The 19,239-nt window shown below is 34.8% G+C and overlaps 1 protein-coding gene across 1 annotated transcript in view; it reads right to left on the reverse strand.

The window, feature by feature from the left end:
* The window catches only part of LOC143233654 (uncharacterized), a 38,709-nt gene that overhangs the window by 17,147 nt on the left and 2,323 nt on the right, over positions 1–19,239 (reverse strand). Inside the window, exons 3-5 of the mRNA XM_076470114.1 lie at positions 14,971–15,050; positions 12,018–12,093; positions 9,590–9,751 (exon numbers count right to left, since the gene is read on the reverse strand). Of these exons, the coding sequence (XP_076326229.1) occupies positions 9,590–9,751; positions 12,018–12,093; positions 14,971–15,050 (318 nt within the window). The remainder of the gene's footprint in view (positions 1–9,589; positions 9,752–12,017; positions 12,094–14,970; positions 15,051–19,239) is intronic.

Raw genomic sequence — 19,239 nt, forward strand, 5'->3', positions numbered from 1 at the left:
TTCCGCAGAAAAACAACAACAACAATAGAGCTTGTTCTGCATTATAACAATGACAGTCAAATCCTTTGTCGCAAAATTTCAAAACAAACAAAAAATAAATTTGAGATACGAGTTTTATTTTAGTACATATTTGCTTCATGTGTGATAAAGAAACTTAACACTTTTTTATTTTTACACTATAAAAACTAAACAAAGTTAAATTCTACCGAATGTTTTTTATTGTTGTTTTTTTAATTTTCAAATCAACAGAAATGAATTATCGTAACTAGTCAGCCCAAGTCACTACCCCGGATATATTGTTAACTAAACTTGGCTTTACGACTTTCTAAGTGCCACTAGATTTAAGGCCCGGCATGGCCTAGCGCGTAAGGTGTGCGACTCGTAATCCGAGGGTCCCGGGTTCGCGCCCCCGTCGCGCTAAACATGCTCGCCCTCCCAGCCGTGGGGGTGTATAATGTGACGGTCAATCCCACTATTCGTTGGTAAAAGAGTAGCCCAAGAGTTGGCGGTGGGTGGTGATGACTAGCTGCCTTCCCTCTAGTCTTACACTGCTAAATTAGGGACGGCTAGCACAGATAGCCCTCGAGTAGCTTTGTGCGAAATTCCAAAACAAACCAAAACAAACAAGCCACTAGATTTATTGACCACACAATTTCTTTGAGGTAAAGCGCAAAGCTGCACAATTGGCTATATGTGTTGTACACACCACAGATACCAAAATCCGGTTTTCAGCGTTATAAACCTTCAGATTAATGCTGAGCCACTAGGGGGCTGTTATTAAACATGGCAAAAATTATAATCTGCAGTAATCCCTTATAATGAGTCTTAGAGTTTTAATTTCGTTTATTTCTGTTAGAAACGCGCATATATATATATATATATTGTGAGTGATGGATCCAATTACGAGTGAACTTAACAATTAAGAAGCTTGGAATTATGAGTAAACTTTACAATGAAGAAACTTGAAATTATGAGTACACTTAACAATGAAAAAGCTTGGAATTATGAGTGAACGTCACAATGAAAAACTCGGAATTATGGGTAAACTTAACAATGAAGAAGCTCAGAATTATGAGTAAACTTTACAATGAAGAAACTTGAAATTATGAGTAAACTTAACAACGAAGAAGCTTGGAATTATGAGTAAACTTAACAATAAAAAACTTGGAATTATGAGTAAATGTAACATTGAAGAAGCTTAGAATTATGAGTAAACTTAACAATGAAAAAGCTTAGAATTATGAGTATAATTAACAATGAAGAAACTTACATTTATGAGTAAACTTAAAAATAAAAACCTAACATCACTAAAATAAGCGCAAAAACGAAGAAATCTTATATAACTAGGATATGTTTAATAATGAAAGACATATTATTACCAGAATGAACTAAACAACCAAAAACCTAGCACTGATGAATGAACTCAGCAACGAAAATTTTGCAGAATTAAAAGTCTCTATTTTAGGCAATTTTTATTTGGCATACAACATGTAAAAACATTCTACTGGACTTATAAACTAAAGTTGGTACTTTAAGCCATTTTTAAAAAGGCTGACTGTAGGAAGCCTTTCTACACACCAAACATGCTCGCTCTTTTAGCCGTGGGGACATATAATGTGACGGTCAATCCTGCTATTCGTTGGTAAAAGAGCAGCCCAAGAGCTGGCGGTGGGTGGTGATGACTAGTTACTTTCCCCCTAGTTTTACACTGGTAAATTCGGGATGTCTAGCGCAGGTAGCCCTCGTATAGCTTTGCACAAAATTCAAAACAAACAAACAATACTTCATAATAACAGTTTTACGGCGGATAACGTCATTAATACTATGCGCGTTCCAAACAAGACTTTGAAATTTTCTTGTTAACAGCGCAGGTTTCTCATGAATTATTTCACATGTATAGTAAATTTCACCGTAGGTTATGCGTATGTTAAACAACCACTTTTATTTCTCATGAGGATGATATATTTATGGGTCCTATATTAGGAACTGCAACGTCACGTGACCGTTCAAGTAAAAGGGAATGTATCCAATCCCGAGCCCGAGTTTGTTTTATTCTAACGAAATCGTAACTACACAATCGGGAGTTCCAGCTGATGAGATGGTTTCGATTCGATAGCTCAGACATACAGTGGTATGATCTTTATGTCTAGAGGGAGTTACTAGTCGTTTCATCGTACGGGTACACGCGTTATGACAGCTGACAGGCGTTTTGTCAGAAACCTCTAGGGAAAACTATAATTAACAAACTGAGTTTGCGCATACATTTTTGGTTTTTTCCTACTTTCTCAGGTGTTGTAGCCACCCGGACACAAAAAGAGCTCTCCACTCCTTGAAGATACCATGTAAATTTATTTAGAAGAAACTTAATTTTTGTTGGGGAAAATAACGCAGATTTTTTGATAGAAATAATTGTAAATTTATTGACAAATAAATTTAAATTAATAAAATAAAAAATGGGAAGTTTACTTAACAAATAAGCATATGTTTACCAGACGAAGGAACAGGAGTTTACTTAACGAATTACTACATATTTATTAAACAAATAAAACTGGGTTTATCATTACCACAGTTTTGAATTAATATAATAAGAAATGATAGTACAAAATTAAAAAGGAAAAAATTTTCTCGATAACTAAGTAAAACTTTGGAAATAATTTTAAAGATATCCTTTCAATTTTAGTGAACTGGCGTGGCCTAGCTGTTAGCGTGGCTTACTGCGAATCTGAAGCTCACATGTCCGAGTACTGTTGCTGCAATTCCATACTTTAGTTTGAATTGTTTGAATTTTGCGCAAAGTTACATAAGAGCTCTGTGCACTAGCTGTCCCTAATTTAGCAGTGATAGATTAGAGAAACTTAAACACCACCCACCGCTTACCCTTGAGCTACTCTTTTAACAATGAATAGTGGGCTGATCGTCACATTGTATTTTTATTTTATAAACCTCTTTCTTTTTTTGTGAACTTGACGATGACCGAAGAAGGTCGAAACGTTGTTCGCTCCTCTACATAAAAATGATTGTCACATTATGACGCCCCCACAAGTGAATAGACGAGCATGTACCGTGATGGGAACTCGAACACGCGACCCTAACCACCAAGACATGGAAGGGTCCGCTCCACAATTTACGGGCGTGAATGCGTTATAAGAGTCACAATAAAATCCCACTGTTCTATCAAACAAGAGTAGTCCAAGAGTTGGCGGTGGGTGCTGTTGGCCAGCCGCCTTCCTTCTGTTTCTATCAATTCGGAATTAAAGACAACTAGCGTATTCAACCATCGTGTGACCTTGCGCAAATATTCGAAACAAACTGTATTTAACACCTCCCCCCCAGTGACATAGCGCTATGTCTGAAGACATACCGCTATACACAGTAACTACAGACAAACGTATTTAATATGAAAGAGAAACCTTTAGTTTATTTATTATTATACATTTATTTATATTTAATTTATATTAAATTATTTATAATTTATTATTATAAATAAACTGTGACACTACATAACTGTAAAATGTCGGATATGAATATAATTAAGTGAGGAAAAAATTATAAACCGGATACGTGTTACGCGATTTCAGGCTGGGTGCTCTTTATTCAAAACTGAGATGAACGATTCACAGTAACCGCTGATAATTATTAATATTGACTTGCTTGTCATTATTAAACTTACAGCTAGTCTAAAGAGTCTTGTATCGATCTACCACCACGCTGACTGAGCAAGCAGATCCGTGACGTCACGTAGGATTAAACCAATCGTGTTCCGTTTCTTTCTCATCTACATTACAAGCATTGATATTTTCAACTTAAACGTCATATTATGAGATACACGAATTAAACATCCCGGTTGGAATTCTTTTTGGTTAACACTATACTCATCTTTATTTTTTAAAATATTCATAACAGAAGAAGGGAAGGAATCCAGTTAGTAGCACTCGCCGCCACTAAGTCTACTATCACCGCTGAAAATGGGGTATTGATAGTTTAAAAATTCCACAGAGAAAAATGTTGAATTTTATGTTTTTTCACCAGGAGGGCATAACGTCTACTTAGCTCCATAAATGATAAAAGTGTTAAATAAAATTATATTATGAATTATAAGTAATGTTAATTTTGTGTTTAAATTGTATTACAATCATAGGCGTATTTAGGGCGGGACTAGAGGGTGCTCAGCCCCATGGCCCATGGTTTTAATGGGGGTCATTGATAATCTTATTCTACATAAAATTACATGGGATGTAAGGCTCACAAACATTATTAACCCCTGGGCCCACACAACTTTTAAATCTGCCACTGGTTACGATGGTTTACTCAGAGATGTCAAATGGGCATACAGATACTATCTTCTCGTATTCTAAAACATTTAATTTCTCTATGTTATTTCTTATCATTCAAGTTAGAAAGAAATTCTTTCAGTCTATCTGTAAGCTTGTACCAGGAAGGCTTTTTCTAGGGAGGTACATAACGGATATTTAGTCTTAGACACGTAATGGTTTATGACATTTTTATTAAACATAAACGTTTCGCAAGACAGCACTTTTGTACAGTTCCAAACAGGAAACCTGCAATCACCAGTGTAATATTCATCTTCTCTTTCTATCATGAACATCTATCACATTAATCCCACGTGTTTGGAATCTAGCCCCCACTATCGCCTGTTGTCGACCCTTACACTATCACGTCGTCTTTGGTTGGAGAAATGCGACGTGGATCTGACTAAACGCACGAGAATGACATGGTGGATTATTGTTAATGTCTCGTTCTGGTATAAAATGGTATTATAATATATTTAGTTACAGTGCGCGCTTATCTACAAGCTCACTGTTTCACGTGATATCTCTCTCGGAGACTATGACTTTCTTAATCCAACTATTTTCTAGTCTGACGCAGCAAAGTAACAGATCTCTGACAGCGCAGGTCATGTTTCCATGGTATCTTACAAAAAAGAAAACGAAATACTGCTCAATTGTCCAATTTTTTTCTTTTTCATTTTCTCCCCTTTCCCATTAGGCAAAGTAGAAAGAGTCAACATGCTTTGTGTTTCACCAAAACAGAATTAATTCCGCCTTAGACCATTGCAAAGGGCCTATGAACAAAGGTGGACTACAGTTAGAACGTGAACTACCAACTTAGAGCCAGAATCGTAAAGTAACATCGGGAACGTGAGTATTTTGATCTCCAAACATAAGAAAAAAAAATTATTTATTTATGTCCAGACTTTAGTAACAATGGGCTCACTGGTGGTTCAGCAGTACGTTTGAAGGCTTATGTAACGCTTAAAGATCAGGGTTTGGTACTTGTCGTACTACAGATAGCTCAATGAGTAGCTTTGTGTACAACAACAAAATTAACACAAATCTCTTCTTTAACAATACAAATCAGAGTTGTTCCAGAAAACATACGGTTGAAACAAATGGGAGTGAACCATAGTTTCTCTGATGCCCCAGAAATACCTTTCTTCTTAGTTATGAACACTGTCCACGACCACACGCCTCATTCCAAACATTCCTTTCTGCGAGTTGCCACGAGCAAAATAAAAGACGAAACAAAAAAGTCTGAATGTGATTGGAACACAGACTCGTAGGACTTCACTGTTTAAAAAAATCTGTGATTGTTATATGTTGTTAAGTTATTATATACGGAAAGAATTCACTGCTTGGTTTTAGATCGTAAACGTTTTTATGAGAACAGTTAAATAGGAACAGTAAGAATGTCTGTATACTTCTTACTTGTTAACCCACGTGTACCAGAGGCAGTCCAATAAACCCTTACCTTTTTAATACCCTTTGGATAGCTAAACAGATTCCGTAGTAGAAATCTTCCACTTCTTCACAACGTAAGAAGAGTTTATTTAGGACTTTTGATGATTAAAAAATAGATACACCGACATCTTAAAAAAAACCTATTACAAACTACAAGTCTTTTTACATTAGTAATCAGGTTTCAAGTTACATTAGTTTAGCTGTTTTTAAATAAGAGATATTTAAATTAATTCGGTTATTGTTGACACGTAACACGTGCTGCACCGCACTAATTTGATTTCAGATCCCACTTACAGCCTTTCATTTCCCGCGAGAAATGTTATTTTGTAGCGTATATCAACTTAGGTTTTTTATAATAACGCAGAAATGTTTAGCATGATTACATTCGTTTAATCTTCTGGATCTATGGCAAATATGACGTCACAATTAATTGTAACCAAATTTATTTAGCATTAATGTTCTAGTTAATTCTGGATCTATAGCAACTTGGCAACCTTTATGTCACAATTAATTGTAACCAGGTTTATTTATTTTTGTAATAGTAATCTAGTAAATTCTGAATCGCTATCAACCTGGCTGTCTTTATACCACAATTAATTGTTACTAGGTACATTAGGGCTAGTAATATCTATCTAGTAAATTCTGGACCTATAGCAACCTGGAAATCTTTATATCACAAATTAAACTTATTAAATGATGACTTTACTATGCTTTCTCTGGATATTTTGCTTTTGTTTTTATAAGCTCTTAGTTTACCAATGAATAAAATGTTATACATCATACATACTTCCTTGGTTGTTCAGCAAGTTTGGTTCAATCCCTACAGTTGGCATAATTAATTAAATATCTGATTTATTTTTCATTCAACTATTAATATCCAACCCAGTGAACTAAGCAAGAAAATGTTTAGAATGAAATTGCCAAACATCTCTTTTGTTGCAGTTTAATACGAAGCTCATTTGATGGCTGTGCAATATTTAAATAAAAATATTTCGGTGAAAGTCACTTATTAAGAAAAATAAAAACGTTTCACTGTTGACAGAATATTACACATCCGAGTGACGTGATGGATAAAACTTAAAAATAACTAATATAATAAACTAACTGACATTTCCATTAATTAAATTTTCCGAAAGAATCTCCGAGACCATTCGTATAATGTATAAAATATTTGAATTAGATTTATTTAAGTTCTTTCAAAATTAATATTCAGTTAAAATTTCAAGTACCAACTATATCCTACTGTAAGGATGATCCATTGTGTTCGTGTGTGCCACTTTGAGTCGATTGGTTAGAATACCGAAATTTTGGTATGGTCATTGAGAACTTTCTAACAATGTAAACGAGCTACTTAGTTTTACAACTTTTGTCCAACACGGAAATAAAAACAACAAAAAACATGAAATTGAAAATATTCCCGCTTTTTAAATATAATTTTAAATTTGAATTAAGACACGAGTAGTTAGTAAGTCAACTGAGTCAATTACTGCTTGTCTCAGAACATCCAATCAGTTCACTAAGATTTGCACCCCGCTAGTACAGCGGTAAGTCTACGGATTTACAACGCTAAAATTAGGGGTTCGATTCCCCTCGGTAGGCTCAGCAGATAGCCTCATGTGGCTTTGCTATAAGAAAACACGCTATAATCACTAAGATTTACTAACAAAATAAAGGTAAATAGCACCTTTTTTTGCACTGTTTCCTTTTCAGGCCCGGGATGGCCAAGTGTAAGTGTGTTAAGGCGTTCGACTCGTAATCCGAGGGTCGCGGGTTCGAATCCCGGTCGCACCAAATATGCTCGCCTTTTAAGCTGTGGGAGCGTTATAATGTTACGGTCAATCCCACTATTCGTTGGTAAAAGAGTAACCCAAGAGTTGGCGGTGGGTAGTGATTACTAGCTGCCTTTCCTCTAGCCTTACACTGCTAAATTAAGAACGGCTAGCGTAGATAGCCCTCGAGTAGCTTTGCGCGAAATTAAGAAAACAAACAAACCAAGCGGCAAATTATAGCAATAAAAATTAGCATTATTCTTTCGAAACATTTGTTGTGACTATAAACATGACTTTTCAACAGCTACAAATACTGACGGTTCCAGCCTATTAGTTTGTGAAGTAGGGGCGATCACTGAGAGGGCGCTTTATCCTCATTATTACAGTATATGTTCTATACAATATTATAATAATATTTGAAGTTCGCACAAAGCTACTCGAGGACTATCTGTGCTAGCCGTCCCTAATTTAGCAGTGTAAGACTAGAAGGAAGGCAGCTAGTCATCACCACCCACCGCCAACTCTTGGGCTACTCTTTTACCAACGAATACTGGGATTGACGGTCACATTATAACGCCCCCACGGGTGAAAGGACGAGCATGTTTGACGCGACGGGGATGCGAACCCGCGACCCTCCCTCAGATTACGAGTCGCACGCCTTAACACGCTTGGTCATGCTGGGCCTATATAAAACATATACTGTTGTCACAACATAAAACAACTGGTTGAAAGAAAATTAAATATAGTTATTTGATTCAAATAAAAATAAAATAAAATAACTATCAGCTTCGCCTTTCTTGTTTTTCGATTCATTGTACTATGGACGTGTGTAAATATTTATATATCTGGGAGTTCATAAGAGGTGAGGAGGGCTCCCAAGCATCCGCCAGTAAGTATATTCAGAAATAGAAACTAATTTTTCTACTAATTTAGACCTGTCATTCCTACTGTGTGATGAAGCGAATAGGATTTCACAAATCATGATAAAAAAAAACAACACGATCTTGTGGCTTCTCTATCTAGTTAAACTGAAGAAATGCTAACAAATCATCCATGCTGCCTCTAGTTAGGCATCGCTAGCTACTTAAACCAAAGCAAAACTAATAAATCACCCACAATGCCGTAATTTAGGCTTCGCTAGCTCTTTATACTGAAACAAGGATTACGAACAATCTATGCAGACTTTAGTTAGGTATCGCTAACCACTTAAACTGAAACAAGGCTAACAAACTATCCATGCTGCCTTACGTTAAGCTTCGCTAGCCATTTAAACTAAAGCAAGGCTAACAAATTATATCATCCATGACACTACAAATTAGGCTTCGCTAGCTACTAGAAGCATCCACGCTGCCTCATGACAGTCTCCGCCAGAAACTTAAATTAAAACAAAGCTAACAACTAAACAGCATCTTTTATTAGGATACATGAATGAAATGATTGGATTCACGATATGTGATGAAATTCACACTTTCCCTCATAAGTTTTCAAACATATTAACGAACCGTTTATAAAACTAAGTATCTTACTTTTGACAGAAGTGTTTTAGCACTTCCTTTGTTTTTGTAGCCATATTTTATTGTAATCATAGAACTTTGTTATGAATAACCTATCTATTCCAAGGTCAACTGTGAAATGGTTTATGATATCGCTATATAATTTAAAGAATAACACTACATTTATATTGAGGTATTACGTGATAGGAGTTTCGTGCACAGGTTACCTTTACCTGTAAACTTCAAAGAAACTCGTTATTTTAAAACTTAACTTGTTAAGATCGTTTTATCAGCTAATTTTTTGTTACATTCTCTACATAGCAAATAGGACTATAACCATTATAAAAGTCCATAGTGCACAGTTAACAAATATGGATAATATTCCTTATAAGTCCGTAGATCACAGTTAAGAAATGGGGTTATAACCCTGATAAATTTGTAAACCGTGCTTTTTGCATGTTTTCATTTTGGACAGTTAGAGCACAAAAATGTCCAAATTTTAGTACAAAACTTACCTAGGTCAGAACACAAGTTAGAATATAAATTTGTTTAAAAAAAAACAACTTACCTAGGTCATATGACCATAATTCTGCTGATGACCCTTTTAAGTCTTGATAGCCACCGTAGACGTACATGACATCACGATAAACTACAGCTGAGTGACCCCTCCTTCCCGTTGGATGGACGACTGTTAGGCCTCGGAAGTCTTGCTTCTTCCATACACTCTTTCCTGGATACGAATCGGACAATAACGAAGGAAATGACGTCAGTAACAAAAACAGTGTACTAAAACCCTACAAATTCTTTATGTAAAGTTTTTATAAGGACTTCAATAACAAAGTGCAGAGCACAAAAGAACTAAACATTTTGTTAGATAAAGAAATAATCCACAGTTTGAGAAAGTACGCAAAGAAGAAGAAAAATATGTAAACATTAGAGTTGATTATATTATCGCTTTCGTATTTACAAATTTGGCTCGCAAGACGAAACAAGGCCTCAGAATGTTGCAAGTAACGACAATTACAAATGAAGCACAATGAAAACACTTCTAGAACCTCAGTATGGAAAACAAACCAAGGTACTCGAAGTGTTGAAGACTCTTTCTCTTTACACATCACTGGCGTCAGGAAATCTCACTAATTAATTAAATTTTGCTGTAAAATTATTATCAGTGTTACAAGTGTAGCTACCATTGTTTGATTGTCAATTTTGATTTTATTCCTTTAATTAGCACGCTTAATCGTTTTTTGAACCCCAATTTTTTCCACACCTACGGCGTTTTTTTTTTTATTAAATATCATGACTTTCTCTTAATCCACACCAACAAACCAAAGCGAGTAAGAAAGTCATACTCAATAACAACCGACATTATGTTTAAGATGGCAACCCTATTATTCAGAACAAACCTATACTTTAGAAAGAACGAACCAAATTCTTTTTAATATATATTGGTAATTTTACCTCCGTAAACAGCTCTGTAATGCTCTATACAAAAAATAATGGCTGAAATAATTCTACTAGCAAGCTAAGCTGTATTTCCCTTTCGTATAACTACATATGATACAGCAAAAATCGAATACTGGTCTTTGAAACAAACTAGGATGGTAACTATTACAGTTGAGTATCAACTTCGTAATAATATATCTTTAATTACAAAATGCATTGCAACAACAGAACAAACGTTTTACACGCGAAAAATAAATTTAATCAGTTTTAATTTCGTTTTTAGTGAGTTTATCTATAATTTATTAAATTTCTACACCATACAAATTACATAAGATCACAGTACTGTGTGTGAAAACTTAAATTATCAAGGGATTCACGATCTTATATTATTTTAAGAGAGGAACAACAGAAAAATGCGAAGTTCTAAGAACTCTTGGATTATAAACTATTTAATACATAACCTAAGAAAGAAAGAAATATTTACTAGAGAAAATAAGAAGTTAAACTAGCAAATTACTTGGAAATACCTAATACACAAAAAATATGACTTTTATAAGTCAAAATTGTAAATGATTCATAAAATCCTACGTTCAGCAATGTGGGAGGTAAACAACTCTCTGGTTATCTTCAACCAATGAAAACATGACAATATTAACATTTTTCACGTGCCAGATGTAGAACTACTTAATTATTAAATGTAAAGAAAATAAACGAAGAAAACACAAGGACAACATTAATTGGAATTAAAATAGCCTGAGTTGAATATTAACAAGAAATCTATTATCGTATTTTACAAAAAAAACTTTCGAAAAATAAAAGTACGTTAAAAATATCTCCAAACAAAAACGACCGTCAAATATTATTGTCCACAAACTAAATAATCACGAACAAAATTAATGATTAAAAACAAAAAAGGACCACTGAAACATAAGTGACCACAGACGAGAATTTTGTTTTGTTGTTTTTTTTTTAATTTCGTGCAAAGCTACTCGAGGACTATCTGCGCTAGCCGTCTCTAATTTAGCACTGTAAGACTAGAGGGAAGGCAGCTAGTTATCACCACCCACCGTCAACTCTTGGGTTACTCTTTTACATTATAACGCCCCAACAGCTGAAAGGGCGGGCGTGTTTTGGCGCGACCGGGATTCAAACCCGCGACCCTCGAATTACGAGTCGAACGCCTTAACACGCTTGGCCATACCGGGCCACTACAGACTAGAAAGTCCACAAAAATGATAAATGCTTAGAAAGTGAAAGGACCACACATAAAATTAAATGCCCCTCAAACGAAAAGGGTCACAAAAATAATTGCCCACAAATTAAAAAGAACCAAACATTAACCTATAACAGGACATTCTAATGATTACTAGAAAGAACATCTGTAATATATGTGCAGTATTTTTCAAAGTACCGAGAAAACGTATTACCACATTAACAATAGTTATCATAACAACAGCTATGCTCTTGTTGAACAATGTCTACTGTCTACAGTTAATAAATTTCTAACTTGTACAGTAAATTATTTAATGTCTTCAACAGTTACAACTCACTGATGTCAAAGATCCACAGGGGTGTTTCACCCGTTGAAGCAAACCCCACTTCGCCTCCAAAAACGTACAGCTTCTCCTACAAATAGAACAACAACCACTATGAAATACACTGAATAACAAGTTATAGTTTCTCTTCTTTAACTTAAGTAATACAAAATGGGTTTTGTTATATCTACTGATAACAATGGACTATTCTGATATAAGGACTAAAAGGGGTTTTGTTATATCTACTAATAATACTGGACTATTGTAACATAAGACCTAAAAATGGGTTTTTGTTATATTTACTAATAATAGTGGACTATTCTAATATAAGGACTAAATACGAATTTTGATTATATTTATTAATAATACTGGACTAATTTCATATAAAGACTAAAAATTGGTTTTATTATATTTACTACTAATACTGGATTATTTTAACACAGGACTAAAAATAGGTTTTCATTATATTTGATAATAGTTCTCGACTATTTTAACATAAGGATTAAAACGGGTTTTTATTATATCTAATCATCATCTATACTGCTACCAAGAAATAATATTTAATGTTGCTATGTAACAATGGGTTAAGTGAGAATCGTCAGTTTAATAATAATAATAAAAACTGTAACATTCCCAAAATGTTTAATAAAAAGAACGTTACTACCCCACTTTTATTGCCGTTTAGGCTATGTTGAAAACAAAGAACGTTACTATCTCACTTTTATTTATGTTTAGGCTATGTTAGATACAAAGAACGTTACTTCCTCACTTTATTCAACTTTAAGCTATGTCAAAAACAAAGACGTTACTACATCACTTTTATTCATGTTTAGGCTATGTTAAAAACAAAGAACGTTACTACCTCACTTTTATTCAACTTTAGGCTATGTTGAAACAAAGGACGTTAGTGCTACACTTTTATTCACGTTTAGGCTATGTAATGAGTCAGTTCTAGTTTCAAACGTAACTTTCAAATTATCGAATCCTGTCGGTAATCAACTTCAATTATGAATTAAAACAGACTACATTAGAAATAAATGAAGTCTGGTCGAATAATGTAAAAAATAGCTTTAAAATACAGCAAAAATTTCTCTTTTAGACCTTCAGCTCACAGGTGTTATTTAGAACGCTAAAATCAGGGGTTCAATTCTTTACGGTGGACACAGCTGATAGCCCAATGTAGCTTTGCTATAAGAGAAACACACACACCACAATTTACGAGATCTAGTGACTTATGACGTAATTATGAACTGATTAAAGTGACAGTTTTACAATACCTCTATTCCAGGATCTATGTTAAAGTGACAGTTTTACAACACCTCTATTCCAGGATCTATGTTAAAGTGACAGTTTTACAACACCTCTATTCCAGGATCTATGTTAAAGTGACAGTTTTACAACACCTCTATTCCAGGATCTATGTTAAAGTGACAGTTTTACAACACCTCTATTCCAGGATCTTTGTTCTGAGCTTCTTATGTTTCCATCTGATTGTTAAAATTTTTATATATTATCGAAATTATCTTAAAAGTTAAGGTTAGATCAACAATTTTCAGGCAGATTTAGGTTATTACCAGATTTGTCATTAATAAGAACCCTTTGTTCTCTGGCTTTGTTAGGTTTGAAAACATTTTTGGTTTAACAATGATATCGCGTTTAAAAAACATTTAGGTTTTAGTTTTTATTTATTATATGAGAAACATACACACGTTTTGCTTACTGTGACTTACTCCAGTGAAATGATCAGAAAAACATATCTTTTGTACACCCTCTAAAGCACAGGAAACAGTTTGTTTAATTTAAATAATTACAGAGACCTGACACGACTTGCGAGGGTCGTGAGTTCTAATCCCTTCACCGAACGTATCCGCTCTTTCAGCCGTGGGAGCATTATTATGCCATGATCAATTGCACCATTTGCGAAAAAAAGAGTAAATCAAAAGTTAACAGTGGATGGTGTTTATTATAACTTTAAAATTTTGGACGGCTATCTGCAATAGTCATCAAATAACTTTGCGCAAAATACATTAAAATAACAAATAATTACACAGTTAAGGTATGTGTGTTTTATTATTGCAAAGCCACAATGGGCTATCTGCTGAGACCACCGAGGGGAATCTAACTCCCTGATTTTAGCGTTGTAAATCCGTAAACTTACCGCTGTACCAGCGAGGGATTAGTTAAAGTAACCTGTATTTATTTATTATATTAATAACCGATGAGAAAAAAACTTACGATTCATTTCCATAATACTTACACTTTATGCTTGCTAAACGAAGCATGATTATGTGTTTTTGATGAGCTAAGTAATCAAACAGAAGACTTATTTAATATAATGCCACAGAACTAACAACATAAATAAATATAAATTTGACCCGTGGTCATTTAATGGAAAGATCTGGGTGACTGTGAGAGTGCCACCCCCCACAGTGGCTCAGCGGTATGTCTGCGGACTTACAACGCTAAAATCCGGGTTTCGATACCAGTGGTGAGCAGAGCACAGATAGCCTATTGTGTAGCTTTGTGCTTAATTCAAAAACAACAACAACTGTGAGAGTGAAAACTTTATAATAATGACTAATAAATTATTTTGTATCTTTAACAAACTGTTCTAGTACTCTTATTCGTTTTGTCTCTTCGCGTTCCATTACAAGCAGACAAAAGCACTCCGTACTTGGCGGCTGTGAGTGCGTTATAAGAGAGACGGTCAGATTCTACCAAATAATAATAACGCAGGTGTTGGCACCGAGTGGTTTTTGTTAGCTGCTTTCGCTCTGAAAGATTTGCTCAAAATTAGTGATGACTCTGTGTATGTAGCAACTGTGTAGCTTGGATTAGAAATTCTGAAACAACAACGTAAAACAAACAAACTAAACTTTAAACTATATGGTACTTTTCTTACATCATTCAAACGGACTGAATACTAAGTATTCCACTTCAAAAACTACTAAAACAGACAACACATTACCTTCCATGTCACCATGCTGTGATCCTGAAGGCAAGGTGGAATGTTTCCATGGCAACTAATCCTCTCCCATTCGTTTTGTACTGAGAATCAAACCAAGAAAAAGAAAATGTTTTGAGTGTGACTTATTTCGTTTTGTTACGTTGTTGACTATTTGTTGCTAGAAGACATTTAAAGTTTTTTTACAAAAAACATCGAACTTTCTCTAAAGACTACACATATACGGAAACTAAACTGATGGCCTGACATTGGCCAGGTGGTTAAGGTACTCCATTCGTAATCTGAGGGTCCCGGGTTCGAACCCCCATCACACCAAACATGCTCGCTCTTTCGGCCGTGGGGGCATTATAATGTGACATTCAATCCCACTATTCGTTGGTAAAAGAGTAGCCCAAGAGTTGTCGGTGGGTGGTGATGACTAGCTGCCTTCCCTCTAGTCTTACACTGCTAAATTAGGGACGGCTAGCGCAGACAGCCCTCGCGTAGCTTTGTGCGAAAGTCAAAAACAAACAAACAAACCAAACTGATTTAAGATTAAATAAATCTTTGGTCGTTTACAGATGAAACAAAGTCTCTGCTGAAAAGACTTTTGTAAAAAGATTGAAAGAGTGGAAAATATTTCAAAAGTTTTATTTTGTGAAGTAAAATAAAGCCAGTAATTTTACTTGAGTCATTTCTATGACCTCTATGACACTTCTGGTCAGGTGGACATTACTACCAGCTTCAATTAGCCAGAGGTACTCAATGCAGCTATCAGACTAACATAACTATCAGATTCAACATGCCAGAGGTACTTAATGCAGCTGTCAGATTAACATAACTATCAGATTCAATATGCCAGAGGTACTTTATGCAGCTGTCACATGAACATAACCAACACATTCAACTAGCTAGAGAAACTCAGTGCAGCTGTCAGATGAATATGACTAACATCCTTCTCTGAGTTCAGGACTACAGAATGAACAATTTCAGATTCTCAAAAGAAAATATTTAAACATAATAAGCAATGCCCAATAAGGATAAGTCATCAACAGGTGCTCTTGGTGATTTTAATAATTGGAAAAGGCTTGTAACTATCGGTGGCAGCATTTAAAATAAAACAGCGGTAAGATTCAAAATGAAATTCAGCATTAACGGTCTTTCTGAACCTAGATCATTAGGAAATGAAGTAGCATCACACAGATTCCAGATCTTACAGCCTCTTTTGAGCTTGGATCAGAAGCAGATGAACTAGCATCACACAGATTCCAGATCTTACAGCCTCTTCTGAGCTTGGATCAGAAGCAGATAAACTAGCATCACACAGATTCCAGATTTTACAGCCTTTCCCGAGGCCGGATCAGAAGCAGATGAACTAGCATCACACAGATTCCAGATTTTACAGCCTTTCCCGAGGCCGGATCAGTAGCAGATGAACTAGCATCACACAGATTTCTAATTTCCTTAGTAGTCTGGTGTGATAGGATTTTTACAAATAATTCTAGTTACCGACTAAATGCATTAATCGACTGTAACACTTTAATTAAGGAAAATGGTTTTGAATACATCGTGACAAACGCTAAAGGATTAACAGAATAATTATCAGTTATGGTGGTATTACCATAAACCAATTTATGTAGTATTTAGCAGCAGTATACACCAATTTGTGTATTATTTAGTAGCAGTAAACATCAATTTGTGTATTATTTAATAACAGTAAACACCAATTTGTGTATTATTTAGCCGGTGTATTTACCAATTTTTTGTATTATTTAGCCATAACATTTATTAATTGGGTATTGTTGTCAGTGTGTTGCGTACAGATTAATTGTCTATTGCAGCTATTAAGAAAATTTAGGAAGGTTGAAATTAATTATAACCTGCCTAAAATCGTTTATATCTCGGGAACGTCTCAAAGGGTTGGGAAAACTTTCCATCAAAAAGTGTTGCATGAAAGCTGAATTTACAGAAGAATCGAAACATATTTGTATCAATATAACATTCATGGCTTAACTATTAACAATAGGTAACCGATATATTGTTTTAATGCTACAAATGTATTTGTCTCTGGCCTTTTACCTGTTTAGAGATTATTCTTCCACGTATTACATATATTTATAATAACCTAGTCTGGGCTCCAAAAAAAATCAATCTATTTCTGGTAATAATGAAACCTAAGGTTATAAACATCCATATATTTATGCTTGTATCACACACCACAGGAAACGACACAATGGAGAGACATTACGAGTAATATAAAAAACTATCCTTTCTGATAATTTCTTTTTCTGGTAGTAAACCCATTTAACGCGTTTATTCTTTGCTATTATAAAAGAAATACAATCTTACAAAAATAGTAAAGGAAGCTGGGGATCCATTGTTAGTACTTAAAAACAAAGAAAGTAATACTGGAGAGAATGAGATATTCAGAAAAGGGCTGTTAAACGCAGAGTTAAACTGTTAAACTCTAGCGTAGAGGACGAACCAAGATCGAGCACTCATTTATTTTGTAGTAATATCCGATTTTAATATGAATATTTCATTCCTTTTCAATTTTACAGTTTTTAAATAAATAAAATCAACGATTGAGTGAAATAATAAATAAGTTAGTAATTCATTAAAACATTGCCTGGCAGGTTGGAAGTTCTAATTCCCTCACTAGACATGCTCATTTTTTTGAGAGCGTTGGTAGACAGTAGCCCATGAGATGGCGATAGTGGGGTGTTGATTAGCTGTCTTCCCTCTAGTGTGTCACTTCCAAAACTAGGCACTAGTGTATATAGCCCTCGAGTGGCTTTACGTGAATTTCGATAAACAAATAACAAAGGAGAGCAGATATTTAATAAAAATGTCTCTTTAGAATTAATATAAAAATATTTTGTCTCCATGAAAACAAAGGCAAAACCTGAATATACTTCCCTTTTTCCAGCTTTCATAAAATCTTTAAAAAGATGTGAGGACGAAGATGATAATATGTTGAGACTAGTTATCAGTGAGTTTGTCCAACTTATTATCACAAGTTAAAGAATAACAGTAAACGAAAATAAACATGTGGATACTACATTGTTGTAATTTAGTAATATGGTGCCATTTCTTATAATATACAAGCATTTCTCAAGCTCTGGAGATTTATTCTGGTGTTCTGTAAAAAATGTCAGGTAATATAGCCAAATGAAATAAGAAGGGAAGAGTCACAACAGTTCTGTGTCTCACACCAACTAGCTCTCAGAGTCACAACAGTTCTATATCTGACAACAACTAGCTCTCAGAGTCACAACAGTTCTATGTCTGACAACAACTAGCTCTCAGAGTCACGACAGTTCTGTATCTGACAACAACTAGCTCTCAGAGTCACAACAGTTCTATGTCTGACAACAACTAGCTCTCAGAGTCACGACAGTTCTATATCTGACAACAACTAGCTCTCAGAGTCACAACAGTTCTATGTCTCATAACAACTAGCTCTCAGTGTCACGTCAGTTCTATGTCTAACTATAGGTAGCTCTCAGCGTTACTATAATTCTATGTCTGAAAACAAGCCTTTATCTCTCAACATTTTTCTGTCTGTCAACAGCTCACAGCCTGATAAAAATCTTTCACTCATTCAAGAGCAACAGATCTCCAATGAAAGTGTTATTTAGTTATATAATAAAGGGAAAAAGAAGAAGAAAAAGAGTAAAATCGGTAAAAATCCATGGAATAACAATTATAATAAGTTGGCAGTTCAAATTTCGATTCCTATGTATATTATATTTGATAAAACAGTTTGTTTAATTCTTTCTCCAGCTTTCACATTTATTTTTATTATTGTAGTAATTTTAAATAATTGTAAAAGCTGGGAAAATAATCGAACAAATTGTCGTGTAAAATATATTTATATATAAATGTAAGGATAGAAAACTAAATATCAAATGAAAATATTTTAGAACATTTGAAAGTACAAAAATACCAGAAAAGTATTCTCCAGTCAATAAACGCCTATGCTTATTCAATAGATTATGTAATTATCTTTTTCTCTTTATCTGAAAATAGGCCTGGCATGACCAGGTGCTTAAGGCACTCGACTCGTAATCCGAGAGTGGCGGGTTCGAATCCCCCTGACACTAAACATGCTCGCCCTTTCAGTCGTGGGGGCGTTATAATGTGACAGTCAATCCCACTATTCATTGGTAAAAGAGTAGCCCAAGAGTTGGCGGTGGGTGGTGATGACTAGTTGCTTTCCCTCTAGCCTTACACTGCTAAATTAGGGACGCCTAGCGCAGATATCCCTCGTGTACCTTTGCGCGAAATTCA

The sequence above is a fragment of the Tachypleus tridentatus genome, chromosome 12 (genome assembly GCF_004210375.1).
Source record: "Tachypleus tridentatus isolate NWPU-2018 chromosome 12, ASM421037v1, whole genome shotgun sequence".
Taxonomy (NCBI): domain Eukaryota; kingdom Metazoa; phylum Arthropoda; class Merostomata; order Xiphosura; family Limulidae; genus Tachypleus; species Tachypleus tridentatus.